Below are 12,203 nucleotides of genomic sequence, written 5' to 3'. Positions count from 1 at the left end.
TTTCTTAGGCTTGAAGTAGACACTAGAGGGCAGTAGAACAGACTGACCTACAAGGACTGGGGGTTGTGAGCTACATAAGCTTCCAGAGCAGGGTGCTATGGGTATTAATCATCTTTGGATTTTGTCTGTGACCTTTTCTCATGAATAAAGGTTCTTTGGCTGGGAGAACTTCATTCCATAGTGAATATCCCTGCCTTTCAAATCAATAATTGCTCTCCCAAATCTCATCACTAGTACTTGATATAGTGTGATAATCCAAAGGTATTAAGTGCCCACTATATCAAGTACTAATGATGAGATTTGAAAGGCCGGGCAAAAACCTCTGATATTCACAGTGGAAGGAAGTTGTCCAAAGAATCTTTATTCATGAGAAAAGGTCACAGACAAAATCCTAGGGTGATTTTGTGAAATCCTTTGGGAAGGGAGGGGTTTTACAGAAAGAAGATAAAAGGATGTTTGAAGGAATCCAGGAGTTGGGGAGATCTTGATGGATCAAATCATGGAGGAGTTGGGGAGATGGTCTCAGAGTGGACGATCTGATTCAGGATTTCGGCCTGAGGGGGAGAACACCCTGCCTTGAGTTCCCATTTTGGGGGTACCAAAAAGGGCAAAAGATGGTCCCCATTCTCCAGGAATTCACAATCTAATAAGGGAGACGACATGCAAATAAATCTGTATAAACAAACTATATATAGGATGAACAGGAAATAATGAGAGGGAAGGAATTGGAATGGAGGGGAGTTAGAGGGGACTTCCTGGGGAAGGTGGGATTGAAGAAAGCCTAGCAGGTCAATAGTGATGATGGGATACAGGTTCAGGGGAAAATGTGGCAATAACCCTGAGGCTACCAGGTCTTGGCAGTGCTTAGTTCCACAGATATTACTGACTGACAGATTAAGATCTATTGGTCAGAAATAACAAAGTTTCTGAAATAATAATGAGGTGCATACCAGACCACTACTCAGTTCTACCTAAGCCATAAAATCAGCCTATCAGTGACAGGAAGCACCTGCTCTCTCTTTTTCCTATCAATTTATCTTCTTGCTCCTTGTTCTTTGCTAAATGCATTTGGAACTTAGCCCACTTCCATGGCATTACAATTCCAATGAACTTTGCCCCTTGATTTGGACATGGGTTCAAGCCTGACGATTCTTTTGAGACACACACCTGGCAATGCCGGTCTATTACCCCCAATCTTTTGGGGTCCTTTTGAACCTCAATAGTCAGAACAGAGTATAGACAGCATCCCAGGGAGTGAAGACAACCAGAGAGAATGCCCAGAGCTGAGAAATGGAGGGTCTGCTTTAATAGAACAGCCGAGAGGCTGGGAGCACAGGATCCCAGAGAATGGATTGGGGAGAGAGGTGTAAGAAGGCTGGAAAGGGATGAGGAGCAGGCCTTGAAGGGCTTTGAAGGCCAAGCAGAGCATTTTGGATTTTCTCCTGGAGGCAATAGGAAACTGCTTCAGCTTATTGAGTAGGGGGTTGGCCCTGAATTTTAGGAAAATCACTTTGATAGCCTGGATGGGGAAAGACTTGAGGAAGGCAGAGCCCCTTACCCCCACAGTGGCTATTGCCATAGTGCAAGCATGAGGTGGTGAGGGTCTGTCCTAGGGTGGGGGCAAGGGCAGGATAGAAGGAGGTGAAATCAACAGCCTTGACACCATACTGTGGGATGGGAGGGGGAGTATTAGAGTGAGGGTATCCAGAATAACTTCCAGGTTGGAAAGTAAAAGGGGAATGCGACTTAAGGGGAAAGACAATGTGTTCCATTTGGGATTCACTGAGTGCAAAATGTCTACTGGACATCAGTTTGAGGTGTTTGTGAGGCAATTAAAAATGGGAGGAGGTCTCCAGAGAGTTTGGGACAGGAATGCTAGATCTATCTGATAGTCTTCAGTCTAAAGGTGCAGTAGCCTAAAGGGAGAAGAGCCCAGAGAGTCAGGGACAGAGCCCTGAGGGACTCCCGATATCAGGAAGGCAAGATCTGAGGGAGGATCCAGAAGGAGGAGCTAGCAGAGGAGGAGGAAGAAAAACAGGAACATGGGGAACACTAAAAACCTAGAGAGAAGGAAGCAGAAAAGGGGAGAGATCGTCCCAGGGTGCCCCAGGCTACAGAGAGAGAACAGAACTAGCAGAAAAGGCTCCTGGACTTGGCCACTAAGAGATCACTGGTCACTAAGTGGATGAATAGGATGGAAAGCTCAGTGGGAAGGAGTGCAAGGAGCCAACTGAAGCTGCCAGATTCCCAAACCCAAGAAGTCCTTGAGGCTGACCAGTCCCAGGGTCTGATTATTTTGTAAATAATTGACTCTTCCTCCAGAGATGGCCACGTTTTCTTTATCTTGTTATGTAAAACCACTTATTCTGGGTAGCCTAATATGCCCCTCCCCAGCCCTGCAGCCCCTATCCCTCTGCTCCAATGCCCAGCTAGAGAAGAGAGGGGCAGAAGGCACTTGAGCAATGGGAGATGAGGAAGAGGGAGCTCCATTTTTTCCATAAAACATGACTTCTTAGATTTCTCAGCTGAAAGACTGAGGGGGAAAAGAAAGCATGGGATGTTTGAGGATGGACGAAAAGGTTGGGAAGAATTTCTGAGGACTTGGGGACAGTGAGTTGATAGGGCAGGTACAGTAGGATTGTTGAATGACTGACTAACTGTATTTTTGTTACAAAGGGAAGCAGACAGCTAGGAGACCAGAGCTTGGGTGGAGGTGGAGAGCAGACCCAAGAATGTTGGGGTGGGGTGGGGGAAGACTTTCCAAGACTAGTGGGGCTCCCTCTGTCTTTGCTGTCAGCCTCTTCCCAAGTGTCCAAGTTCTGGTGAAATCATAGATCACCCGGTGAGTCTGAGAGAGTGAATGGCTCATGCTGAGAGGAAGGGAAATGAGGGGCTCACTTCTCCTGTGGGATTTGCAGGAACATTTTCTCTGTCTCATTCTCCTATCTAGACAATGAACAAAACAGATCAGGGCCCGAGTGCAGTTTGCCCTTTCCTGAAGTTTGAATGGTCACACTGAGAACTTAACAATTGGTTCTCAGGAACAAGACCTTGAATGAGAGGCTCTGTTATTTCAGAGGCTGAAACCTGCTGAGTCAGGGAAGGCAGAGTCTGCCGGTCCAGTCCTGGGGTGTGGCAGGATCCAGCCCACTGGCAGCTGAGGAGGGCCTCCATGGCGCCCTCTCCCCTTTGGGATCTAGCTGGACCCAAGGCCATGCAGAACCTCCAAGCAACTCTTCCCAGAGTCCAGGAGGGTCTCCAGAGGTCAAGAGAAAACGTTCATAGTTCTGTCCCTTGCTACAGAGTATCTGTCCCTTAGTAAAAGTTCATTCATTCATTCATTCATTGGGTAGTTAATGCATTAGTCTCAGTGGTTACCCCAGGAGAGACCAAATGGATTGTATGCTTGAGCAGATAACATTAACTATTCTGGAATTTCTTAAGGGTTCTGCTAGGATCTTGAGGGGAGACAAAGAACTGACCTCACCCTGGGAGAGAGTACACATGTATCCCGACTCTATACACATGTATGTTGTTGTTCAGTCATGTCTGACTCTGTGACCCCGTAATATGTTGTTTACAAGAAACACATCTGAAAAGGAGATACATATAGGGTAAAGATAAAAGGTTGGGGCAGAATGTATTATGCATCAGCTGAAGCAAAAAAAAAAAAAAAAAAAAAAAAAGCAGGGATGGCAATTCTGACAAAGCAAAAGCAAAAACAGATCAAATTAAAAGAGGAAGGAAACTATATCTAGTCAAAGGGTACCACAAACAATGAAGTAGTATCAATACTAAATGTATATGCACCAAGTGATAGAGCATAAAAATTCTTAGAGATGTTACTAAATTAGTTACAGGAAGAAATAGACAGCAAAACCATATTAGTGGGGAACCTCAACCTTCCCCTCTCAGAATTAGACAATCTAAACACACACACACACACACACACACACACACACACACACAACAAGAAAGAAACTAAGGAGGTTAGTAGAATCCTAGAAAACTTAGATGTGATAGATCACTGGAGAAAACTGAATCGGGGACAGAAAGGAATACATTTTTTTTTTCTCTGCAGTACATGACACCTACACAAAAATTGACCCGTGTATTAGGGCACAAAACCCATACAATCAAATGCAAAAAGGCAGAAATAGTAAATGCGTCTCTTTTTTTAGACCACAACACAATAAATCTATATTCAATAAAGGGCCAGGGAAAGCTAGACCAAAAACCAATTGCAAATTAAATAATTAATTCTAAATAATGAGTGGGTCAAATAACAAATCACAGAAACAATCGATAATTTCACCCAAAGAAATGAGACAACTTATCAAACCCTATGAGATGCACCCAAAGCAGTTCTTAGGAGAAATTTTATATCTTCAAATAGTTACATGAATAAAATAAAGAGATCAAAGAATTGGGCATGTAACTAAAAAAGCTAGAAAGGAACACATTTTAAAACCTCAATTAAATACCAAATTAGAAATTAAAAAAAAAAAGAGAGAGAGAGAGAGAGAGGAGATGCTATCATCACCTGGGATGAGGCTAAGCTTCCTGGGGAGGTGGTGCCTGAGTTTAGGAACTTACTTTGACTTCTCAATTTGGGCTGGGAGTCCGTGGGAGTTCCTGGGACTGGGAGCGTTGGGATGGCCGGCCAATCCGACTAACTCTAAATTCACGCCATGGAACGAGGCTCTTGGGGAGGTCTGCGAGAGATCCTGGAGACTCGGGGAGCCAAGGACTTTCCCTGGCAGGGGAGTACCCAGCCTTACTCCTGCAGCGGAGGAGAGGGGGAGGGGGGTGGGTCGGACAAATGTGAGAACGTGCTTTGGAAGGGACTGAGGTGCCTGCTGAAGCTGGGATCCGAGGGTGCCTCCAGTGGATCCCGGATGACTCCGTTTGCCTTAAAAACCTCCCAAGCACCAGCCAACAGGATCTGAGGTGGGAGGGAGCAGGCAGCCCCTGTAGCCACCCTGTTTCTGTCTCTAAAACCCAGTTTTGTTCCTGGCTCAACTTCAGCTCCTGCTGGTGGCCCGAGGGGCCTCGGTTTCCCCCTTATAAAATAGAGGGCTGGATGAAAGGATGAAAGCCAAGGTGGGGGCCCCAGCCTCCCGGGGGAAGCTCGGAGTGCCCCAAAGGTCTGCCCAGTCCCCGGGTCCCTTCGCCTCCGGGGGCGTGGCCTCCCCTGGGGAAAGGGACAGGGCGGGCCAGGAGGAAACTCCTCCCCTCCCATTTGGGGCTAGCGGGCGGGGCGATCGCCGCCTGGACCCAGAAAGGCAGGAGGACCCGAGCGAACCGAGCGCGCGACTGGACTGGCTTGGCCACATCATGGCGAGCCCGGCGGCAGCAGCGCTGGGGGGCCTGGAGCAGCTGCGGATCTGCGGGGCGGGGGCCGGCCGAGCTCTGGCCGTGCTCACGAGTGGCGGGGACGCCCAAGGTCAGCGGGGCGCAAGGGACTGGGCTTGAAGGGCGTAACGGGGTAGAGGCCGTCGGATGCCCGGAGCAGGGCGCGCTGGGCGCAGCTCCCCAAGGGGGCAGGAACGTGCTGAAGGAATGGATTGAGACCGGGCCCGCTGGGGGGTGGAACGGGGCCTAGGCCGCGAGGGTTTGGAACCGGGCGCAGCCCAGGTGGGGAGGAGGCACGGCGGGGAGGGCTGGGGCGAAGAATGGACTGAGACTGGGGCTTTTGGGGGTGGAATCGGCCATCCGGGCTGGGAGCGGGGCCCGGCCCAGCCAGGGCGGAGGCACAGGGCGCGGGCGGAGACTGGGTGGAACGGGACTGGAGCCTTCGGGGGCTCGGAGCGGGGCGCGTCTTTGTAAGGGAGGACCGGGCGGGCGCGGAAATCTGGGAGCCTGAGCCCAGCGAGGGGGGAGGGGCCCGCCATCCTGCTTCAGCCAGGCCTCGCACTGCGCATGTGCCTGGTCTCGAGTGGGCGGGGAACGCGGGAGGGGGAGGGGCGGGCTGCGGACGTGCGTGTCTACACGGCTCGGGCTGCTTCTGGCTTGAGCTTCGGGAAGCGCGGTGGAATGGCCTTCCCCTCCGAGGCGCTGGCCGGAGGACTGGCCCCTGCGCCCTCTGGGGTGTGGAGCTAGAGCTGACCCTAACCCTAAACCTCAGCCCTTGGGGAATCCAACATGGCCCCCGTTTTACAGATGGGGAAACTGAGGCAGACGGGCTGGAGGGGGCCGGCCACGGGAATGATCCACCATCGGGCTCAGACGGGGCTCACCCTAGTGCCGAGGGAGGGGGTCGCCTCGAGGCTGGGCAGATCGCAGTTAGTTCCCCATTTTGTAGATGGGAAACTGAGGGAGATAAGGACTGGAAAGGAGTTGGGCTCCGTGAGTCACCGCAGCTCCGGACTTGGTAGGACAGCCGGTAGCCCATTTAGCAGCCCAGGAAATGGAGAGCGAGGAGATAAAAGGGCTCGGCTGGCTGCCCGGACTCCCACTTAAGTGTCAGGGTGAGCCAAGGAGCCCCGCCTCGGGGCCGCAGACCCAGCCTCAGTTTCCTCAGCGGGGCCGTTGGATTAGGAGCAGGGGAGGGAGCAAGCACTGCCTGATCAGCACCTACTGTGTGCCAGGCTCTTTACAGAAATCCTATCTCACTGGAGCCCTTCCAGGCCCATGCTGTCATGTTACTGTTGAGGAAACTGAGGCAGATGTTGCCTAAGGGTTCTTCTGGCTCCAGATTCGGTGCCCTGGGCTTGTCAGGCCACCAGCGGTTTGGTTTCTTGCGCCTCGGTTGCCTGCTTCCCACTCTTCCTGCCCCTTGTGGCTCCCCGGGAGCCCCCCTCGCCCCCTGGGCACTGAAGGAATAGCCATTGGTTCTGTTGGGTGAGCAGTGGAGAGCCAAGATTTCTCTTCCTCTGCCCTGCTCTAGAGTCTAGTGCCCCTCCCTCCTCCTCCTCTTCCCCTCCCCCATCTTCCTTCTTCCTCTTCCCTCCTCCTCCCTTGAGGGTCAGGCAAATTGCCACATGGTGGGGAATGGGGGGCGGGGAGCTGGCTTTGGGGTCCAGTGAGGAGCTCAGTCCTGCAGGCTGCTCCCAAGCTTATGTCCCCGACACCCTCAGCCGCCTGAAGCGCTCCCTTTCTCACGGAGTCTTTTGGCAGCCCACATCTCATCCCATCTGCCAGATAGGGAGCCCAGGAAGCGGGGCCCCAGGGGTCGAACAGTGATTCTCCCAGACTGCCACACTGCTGGTCCTGGGGGCGCTCCGCCGTTGGAGCTGGGCTGTGGCCCCAAGTCTCTGAATGGAGGACAGGGAGGTCAGCCTCCCGGGGCTCCTCACAAAAGTGAGCCTGGTGCTGGGGCCTGAAGCTTCTCAGAGCCCTTCCTGCCTCCCTCAGACCCTCCCCCTTCCCATCTGTGGCCTCCGGCCTGTTGGTCTGAAGCCTAAAAACCAGGCCAAAGGCCCCGGTGACAGCCTCAGCTCAGGCCAGCCTCCCTGCCTCCCCAGGAGGGTGAGCTTAGCGTCCTTGTGGCCCTTTCACAGAGGGCTTCTCTGCACCTTGAGCCCCTTAGGTCTCCCCTGCTACTGTCCCCTCTCCTGCTTCTCCCCACCCCCACCCATTTTCCTCATCTGAATGCTGGTTCTGTTGGCCCACCAGATGTCAATCACAGACAAACTGTAGATCAGGGGAATGAGAAGGAGGGGAAAGGTCTCACCCGCACAGCGGGGGCTCCTTTTCCTCCACAGACCTGAGGACATGGGGTGGGGGGGTGATGTCCTGGGCAGTCCCCTGACTCCCCAGCACAGCTGGTTTATGAGCCCCTGGGCCCTGCCCTTGGCCAACATCTGGGTGACCTTGTGTCTCTCATGGTTTGTAACCAGGGGCAGGGAGACCGGCTGCAGGCCCCACTTGGGCAGGGGCGGCCCCATGTGGGCAGGGGCTCAGGGGCCGATAATTCTCTGTAAGAACCTGAGGGACTGTCTTGGAGAAGGATTTGGGCCACCCTGAACAGCAGCCGAAGGGCCCGCAGGGACCGCCTTTTGGCCTCTGGCTTTCCAAGGGATTTGGGGCCTGGAATGAACCTTGACCCTTCCCCCCAGCGGCCTAGAGTGCTTGGGGGACCCAGTGGTGGAGGCACCCCTCCCCCATCCAGCTAACCGGGGTGTTTCCTTGTAGGGATGAACGCGGCCGTCCGGGCCGTGACCCGAATGGGCATCTATGTGGGCGCCAAAGTCTTCCTCATCTATGAGGTAGGTGGAGTCTCTGGTTGGGGGGGCTGGGGCTGGGGTTAGACCCCCAACATCTGCTGGGAAGATAGGATGGAGGGGGTGTGGGACAGACCCGAGGCCGGCCCTCATCCCAGTGACTGAGCTATTCTTCCCTGACCAGGAAAGTTCCCCCTTTCCCCCCAGGACAGGCATCCCTGGCATTCTCTCCCGGGGTTTGGGGAAGTTCATTTGAGAAGAGAGACATCCTCTTCAGGACTCTGGTTTTTGCCCATCATAGGAGGGCGGGTCCGAGCTCCCAGGGGGCTTTGCCAGAGCTGGCCCTGGGACTTGGTGCTGGCCGAGGTGTTGGTGCCCTAATGCCTGCCTGTAAGGCCATGGCTGGGGTGGGTGGTTGTGTCTTTGGGCAGGGAGGGCAGGGGTCCTCCTTCCTCATCCCTACCAGCTGTGCCCATTGAGCAGAAGCAGGCAGATCCCTGGGCTCCCCGGGCCCTGTGCTTGAGGTTGGGGATGCCCTCGAGGAGCCATGAGGAGCTCTGGCAGGGCTGACCCTTGTTCTGGAGGGAGGGGCCTTGGCACTCATTGCCCTGATCTCAGGTGACCTGATTGTGAGCCCCGCCTCCCCATGGGCACCCCTCACAGACTCAGCATCCTTGACCAGGTGGGATTGGGTGACCACAAAGGTCAGGGGTGAGCGCTGCAGGGAGGCCGATTATCTGGCTCCATGCAGGCTCCAGGGGCCTGACTCCTTCCGGGCCCCAGACCCCAGGGAGAACAGCCCAGAGCCTCTGGGGCCGACTTCCTGAGGATTCGGTGCGTCTGTGGGCCCGCTGAGCGGGCACCCTCCCCTCCCCGCCCCCTCATCTCGCCTCCCCTCTCCTCTCCCCTCCTAACTGCAGGGCTATGAGGGCCTGGTGGAAGGAGGCGACAACATCCAGCAAGCCACGTGGCTGAGCGTCTCCAACATCATCCAGATGGTGAGTGGGTCCGGGCTGGAGGGCTGGGGTGGGCCCTGGGTCTGGGCCGGGACCGACGGGCCTGGGGGACGCTCCCGCCTGTGGCCGGCTCTTCTCTGAGGGGCCTCAGGGAGGTCAGGGGCCCGGCTTCTGGGGCAGACTCCTGGCTGTGACGCAACCTGTGGCTGGCTCTGTGGCAACGCCTGCCCTAGTCCCCACGGTTCCTGAGCTCCCCCAGGGTCCCCGAGTGAGGTTTGCTGCCAGATTAAGGGGGAGGACCTGGCTCTCTGCCAAACCCCTGCTAGGGTTCGGGCTCCTGATTCTCTTCCTGGCCTAGGGGTCCATGGGGCGGCTTTCGGGGCAGAGTCGGGGGAGGAAGCTCAGCTTCCACCCCAGATGGCCTCCTTCCAGGAAGGCCAAGGGCTGACTTCAGGGAAATGGTTGGGCCTTGGGGCTGAGGGCAGAGCCCTGTGCCAAGTAAGTCCACATGGGCAGGGTGAAGGGAGGCTGGACATATGGCGGGTACACATCTCAGCAGACGGAGGAGGCAAGCTGAAGGGGGTCACCTGTGCGCCATGAGGGCTGCAGGGGGCCCGGCTCTGGCCGAGGAGCGGTGCCTGCTGGGTGAGGGGGCAGCCTCACTCGGGCCAAGGTCCTTGTTGGAGGTTGTCCGTGAGCGGGCGCCACCTTTGCCCTCCCTGACCCGGCCGTCCTGCCCCTCAGGGAGGCACCGTCATTGGCAGTGCCCGCTGCAAGGCGTTCACCACCAGGGAGGGCCGCCTGGCCGCCGCCCACAACCTGGTCCAGCACGGCATCACCAACCTGTGCGTCATCGGTGGGGACGGCAGCCTGACGGGGGCCAACATATTCCGGACGGAGTGGGGGAGCCTCCTGCAGCAGCTGGTGAAGGAAGGTCAGAGGGGTGGGGGCTGGAGAGGGACCAGGGGAGGAGGGGGGGCCACTGGGTGGGTCCAGCTCCTGGGGGCCGGAAGGTCGGCAGCCCATTGGGGGTCTAGCAGGAACGAGCTTCCCGGCTCTGGGCCCTCCCTGCTGGGACTTGGAGCCCCACGGGTCACTCAGCTCTCGGGAGCTTCAGCCAGCACCCACTTGTCAGGCAAGACCCAGTGAGGCTCCGAGGGGCTGGGGTTTACCTGGGGATTCTTGGGAACTGAGGTGGATCAAGCTCAAAGGAAGGAGGGAGGGGCCCAGGCTGTGAGAGGGTGGAAGGAGGGAGGGGCCCAGGCTATGAGAGGGTGGAAGGAGGGAGGGGCCCAGGCTGTGAGAGGGTGGAAGGAGGGAGGGGCCCAGGCTGTGAGAGGGTGGAAGGAGGGAGGGGCCCAGGCTATGAGAGGGTGGAAGGAGGAGGGGCCCAGGCTGTGAGAGGGTGGAAGGAGGGAGGGGCCCAGGCTATGAGAGGGTGGAAGGAGGGAGGGGCCCAGGCTGTGGGAGGGTGGAAGGAGGGAGGGGCCCAGGCTGTGGGAGGGTGTCTGAAGGAGGAGCTCCCGGGATTCAAGGCCAGGCTTAGAGCCAGGCGGTCAGCCAGCATTTCCCAGGGGGCTTCGGTGTCCAGCACCCTCTCATTGCTGGGGACCTAGGAGATGGGGAAGGAGGCCTGCAGGCCAGAGAAGAGAGGCTCCTCCTGGCCCCGCTTGTCTACACTGACCCGCCAGTCTTTCTTCTCTGGGAGGGGAGGCCCTGGGCAGGGAGCCAGGGCACCTTGTCTCATGCCGCCTGGCTCCAGGCTGGGACCCCCTGTCTTCTCATACCTCTCGGGGTCTCCTTTTGCCTCATGCTCAGGAAAGATCACTGAAGACGTGGCCCAGAAGTACTCGCACCTCAACATCGTTGGGCTGGTGGGCTCCATTGACAATGACTTCTGCGGGACAGACATGACCATTGGCACCGATTCAGCCCTGCATCGGATCATGGAGGTGATTGACGCCATCACCACCACGGCCCAGAGGTGAGGGCGGCTGCCCAGCGGCTCCGGACCCCGCCTTCTGCCCCTCTGCCCAGCGGCTCCGGACCCCCGCCTTCTGCCCCTCTGCCCAGCGGCTCCGGACCCCGCCTTCTGCCCCTCTGCCCAGCGGCTCCGGACCCCGCCTTCTGCCCCTCTGCCCAGCGGCTCCGGACCCCGCCTTCTGCCCCTCTGCCCAGCGGCTCCGGACCCCGCCTTCTGCCCCTCTGCCCAGCGGCTCCGGACCCCGCCTTCTGCCCCTCTGCCCAACGGCTCCGGACCCCGCCTTCTGCCCCTCTGCCCAGCGGGCCAGGCCCTGCCCTCATCCCCCTACCTTGGATGGCCAGTGAGAGCACTGAGCTATGGGAGAGGCCCTGGAAGGACCAAGGCTTTAAAGTTATGAGGCTGCCCTGGGAGGGGGCCTGCTCTGACTCAGGCCCAGGGATAGGATGTGACACAATGAGGTGGGATTTGACCTGAGGCCCATGGCCTCTGACTTGTTTATTTTTGTCCCTGGGTCACTTCCCCAGCTCCATCTGGGCTAGATCAGCACCTTGGTCAGCGCCCTGCCTGATCACCTGGGCCCAGGGCAGATTTTCTGTGGCCCCCAGCCCCTAGAGGACTTATCCCTACCTCAGTGGCCCTAAGTTTGGGTTGGATGACCCCAGAGGAAGGGTCACAAGGGACCTCCAAGCCCTCCCCCCAAAAAAAGTCTTTGGCAGGGTCATTTACACATTTAAATTCTGTGAGAGGGCGAGGGGCTCTCAAAAGGCCGAGAGTTTTGTAATGAACAGACGAGTGGTCGGGTGAAGTACCAGGAGACCAAATGCCTGGCATCCCCTCCCTACCCTCCTGACGCCAGCCTCGGTTACAAGGGGCAGCCATGATGGGGAGGGGCGGGTCTGGCTGTGATGGGGGGCCCCCCGGCAGCACTGTGGGGTCACAACCAGGTGTCTCCTCTCTCTTGTAGCCACCAGAGAACATTTGTGCTGGAGGTGATGGGCCGGCACTGCGGGTAAGGAGGAGCCTGGGCCTGGGGTGGGAGGGAGGGAGGGCTGAGGATCAGCCTTGAGGGGATCCTTCCTGTGATGATCACACAGAGCA

At 56.7% G+C, this 12,203-nt stretch overlaps 1 protein-coding gene across 1 annotated transcript in view; it reads left to right on the top strand.

Annotated features, from left to right (window-relative positions):
• The first annotated feature begins 5,076 nt into the window (after positions 1–5,076).
• Positions 5,077–12,203, top strand: part of PFKL (phosphofructokinase, liver type) — a 17,352-nt gene continuing 10,225 nt past the window's right edge. Inside the window, exons 1-6 of the mRNA XM_074264564.1 lie at positions 5,077–5,446; positions 8,137–8,210; positions 9,086–9,163; positions 9,866–10,055; positions 10,940–11,105; positions 12,070–12,114. Of these exons, the coding sequence (XP_074120665.1) occupies positions 5,092–5,446; positions 8,137–8,210; positions 9,086–9,163; positions 9,866–10,055; positions 10,940–11,105; positions 12,070–12,114 (908 nt within the window). The 5' untranslated portion in view covers positions 5,077–5,091. The remainder of the gene's footprint in view (positions 5,447–8,136; positions 8,211–9,085; positions 9,164–9,865; positions 10,056–10,939; positions 11,106–12,069; positions 12,115–12,203) is intronic.

This window comes from Sminthopsis crassicaudata, chromosome 4, assembly GCF_048593235.1.
Source record: "Sminthopsis crassicaudata isolate SCR6 chromosome 4, ASM4859323v1, whole genome shotgun sequence".
In the NCBI taxonomy this organism is placed as follows: domain Eukaryota; kingdom Metazoa; phylum Chordata; class Mammalia; order Dasyuromorphia; family Dasyuridae; genus Sminthopsis; species Sminthopsis crassicaudata.
The sequence above is the reverse complement of the archived record's forward strand: the minus strand, read 5'-3'. Positions and strand labels throughout refer to the sequence as shown.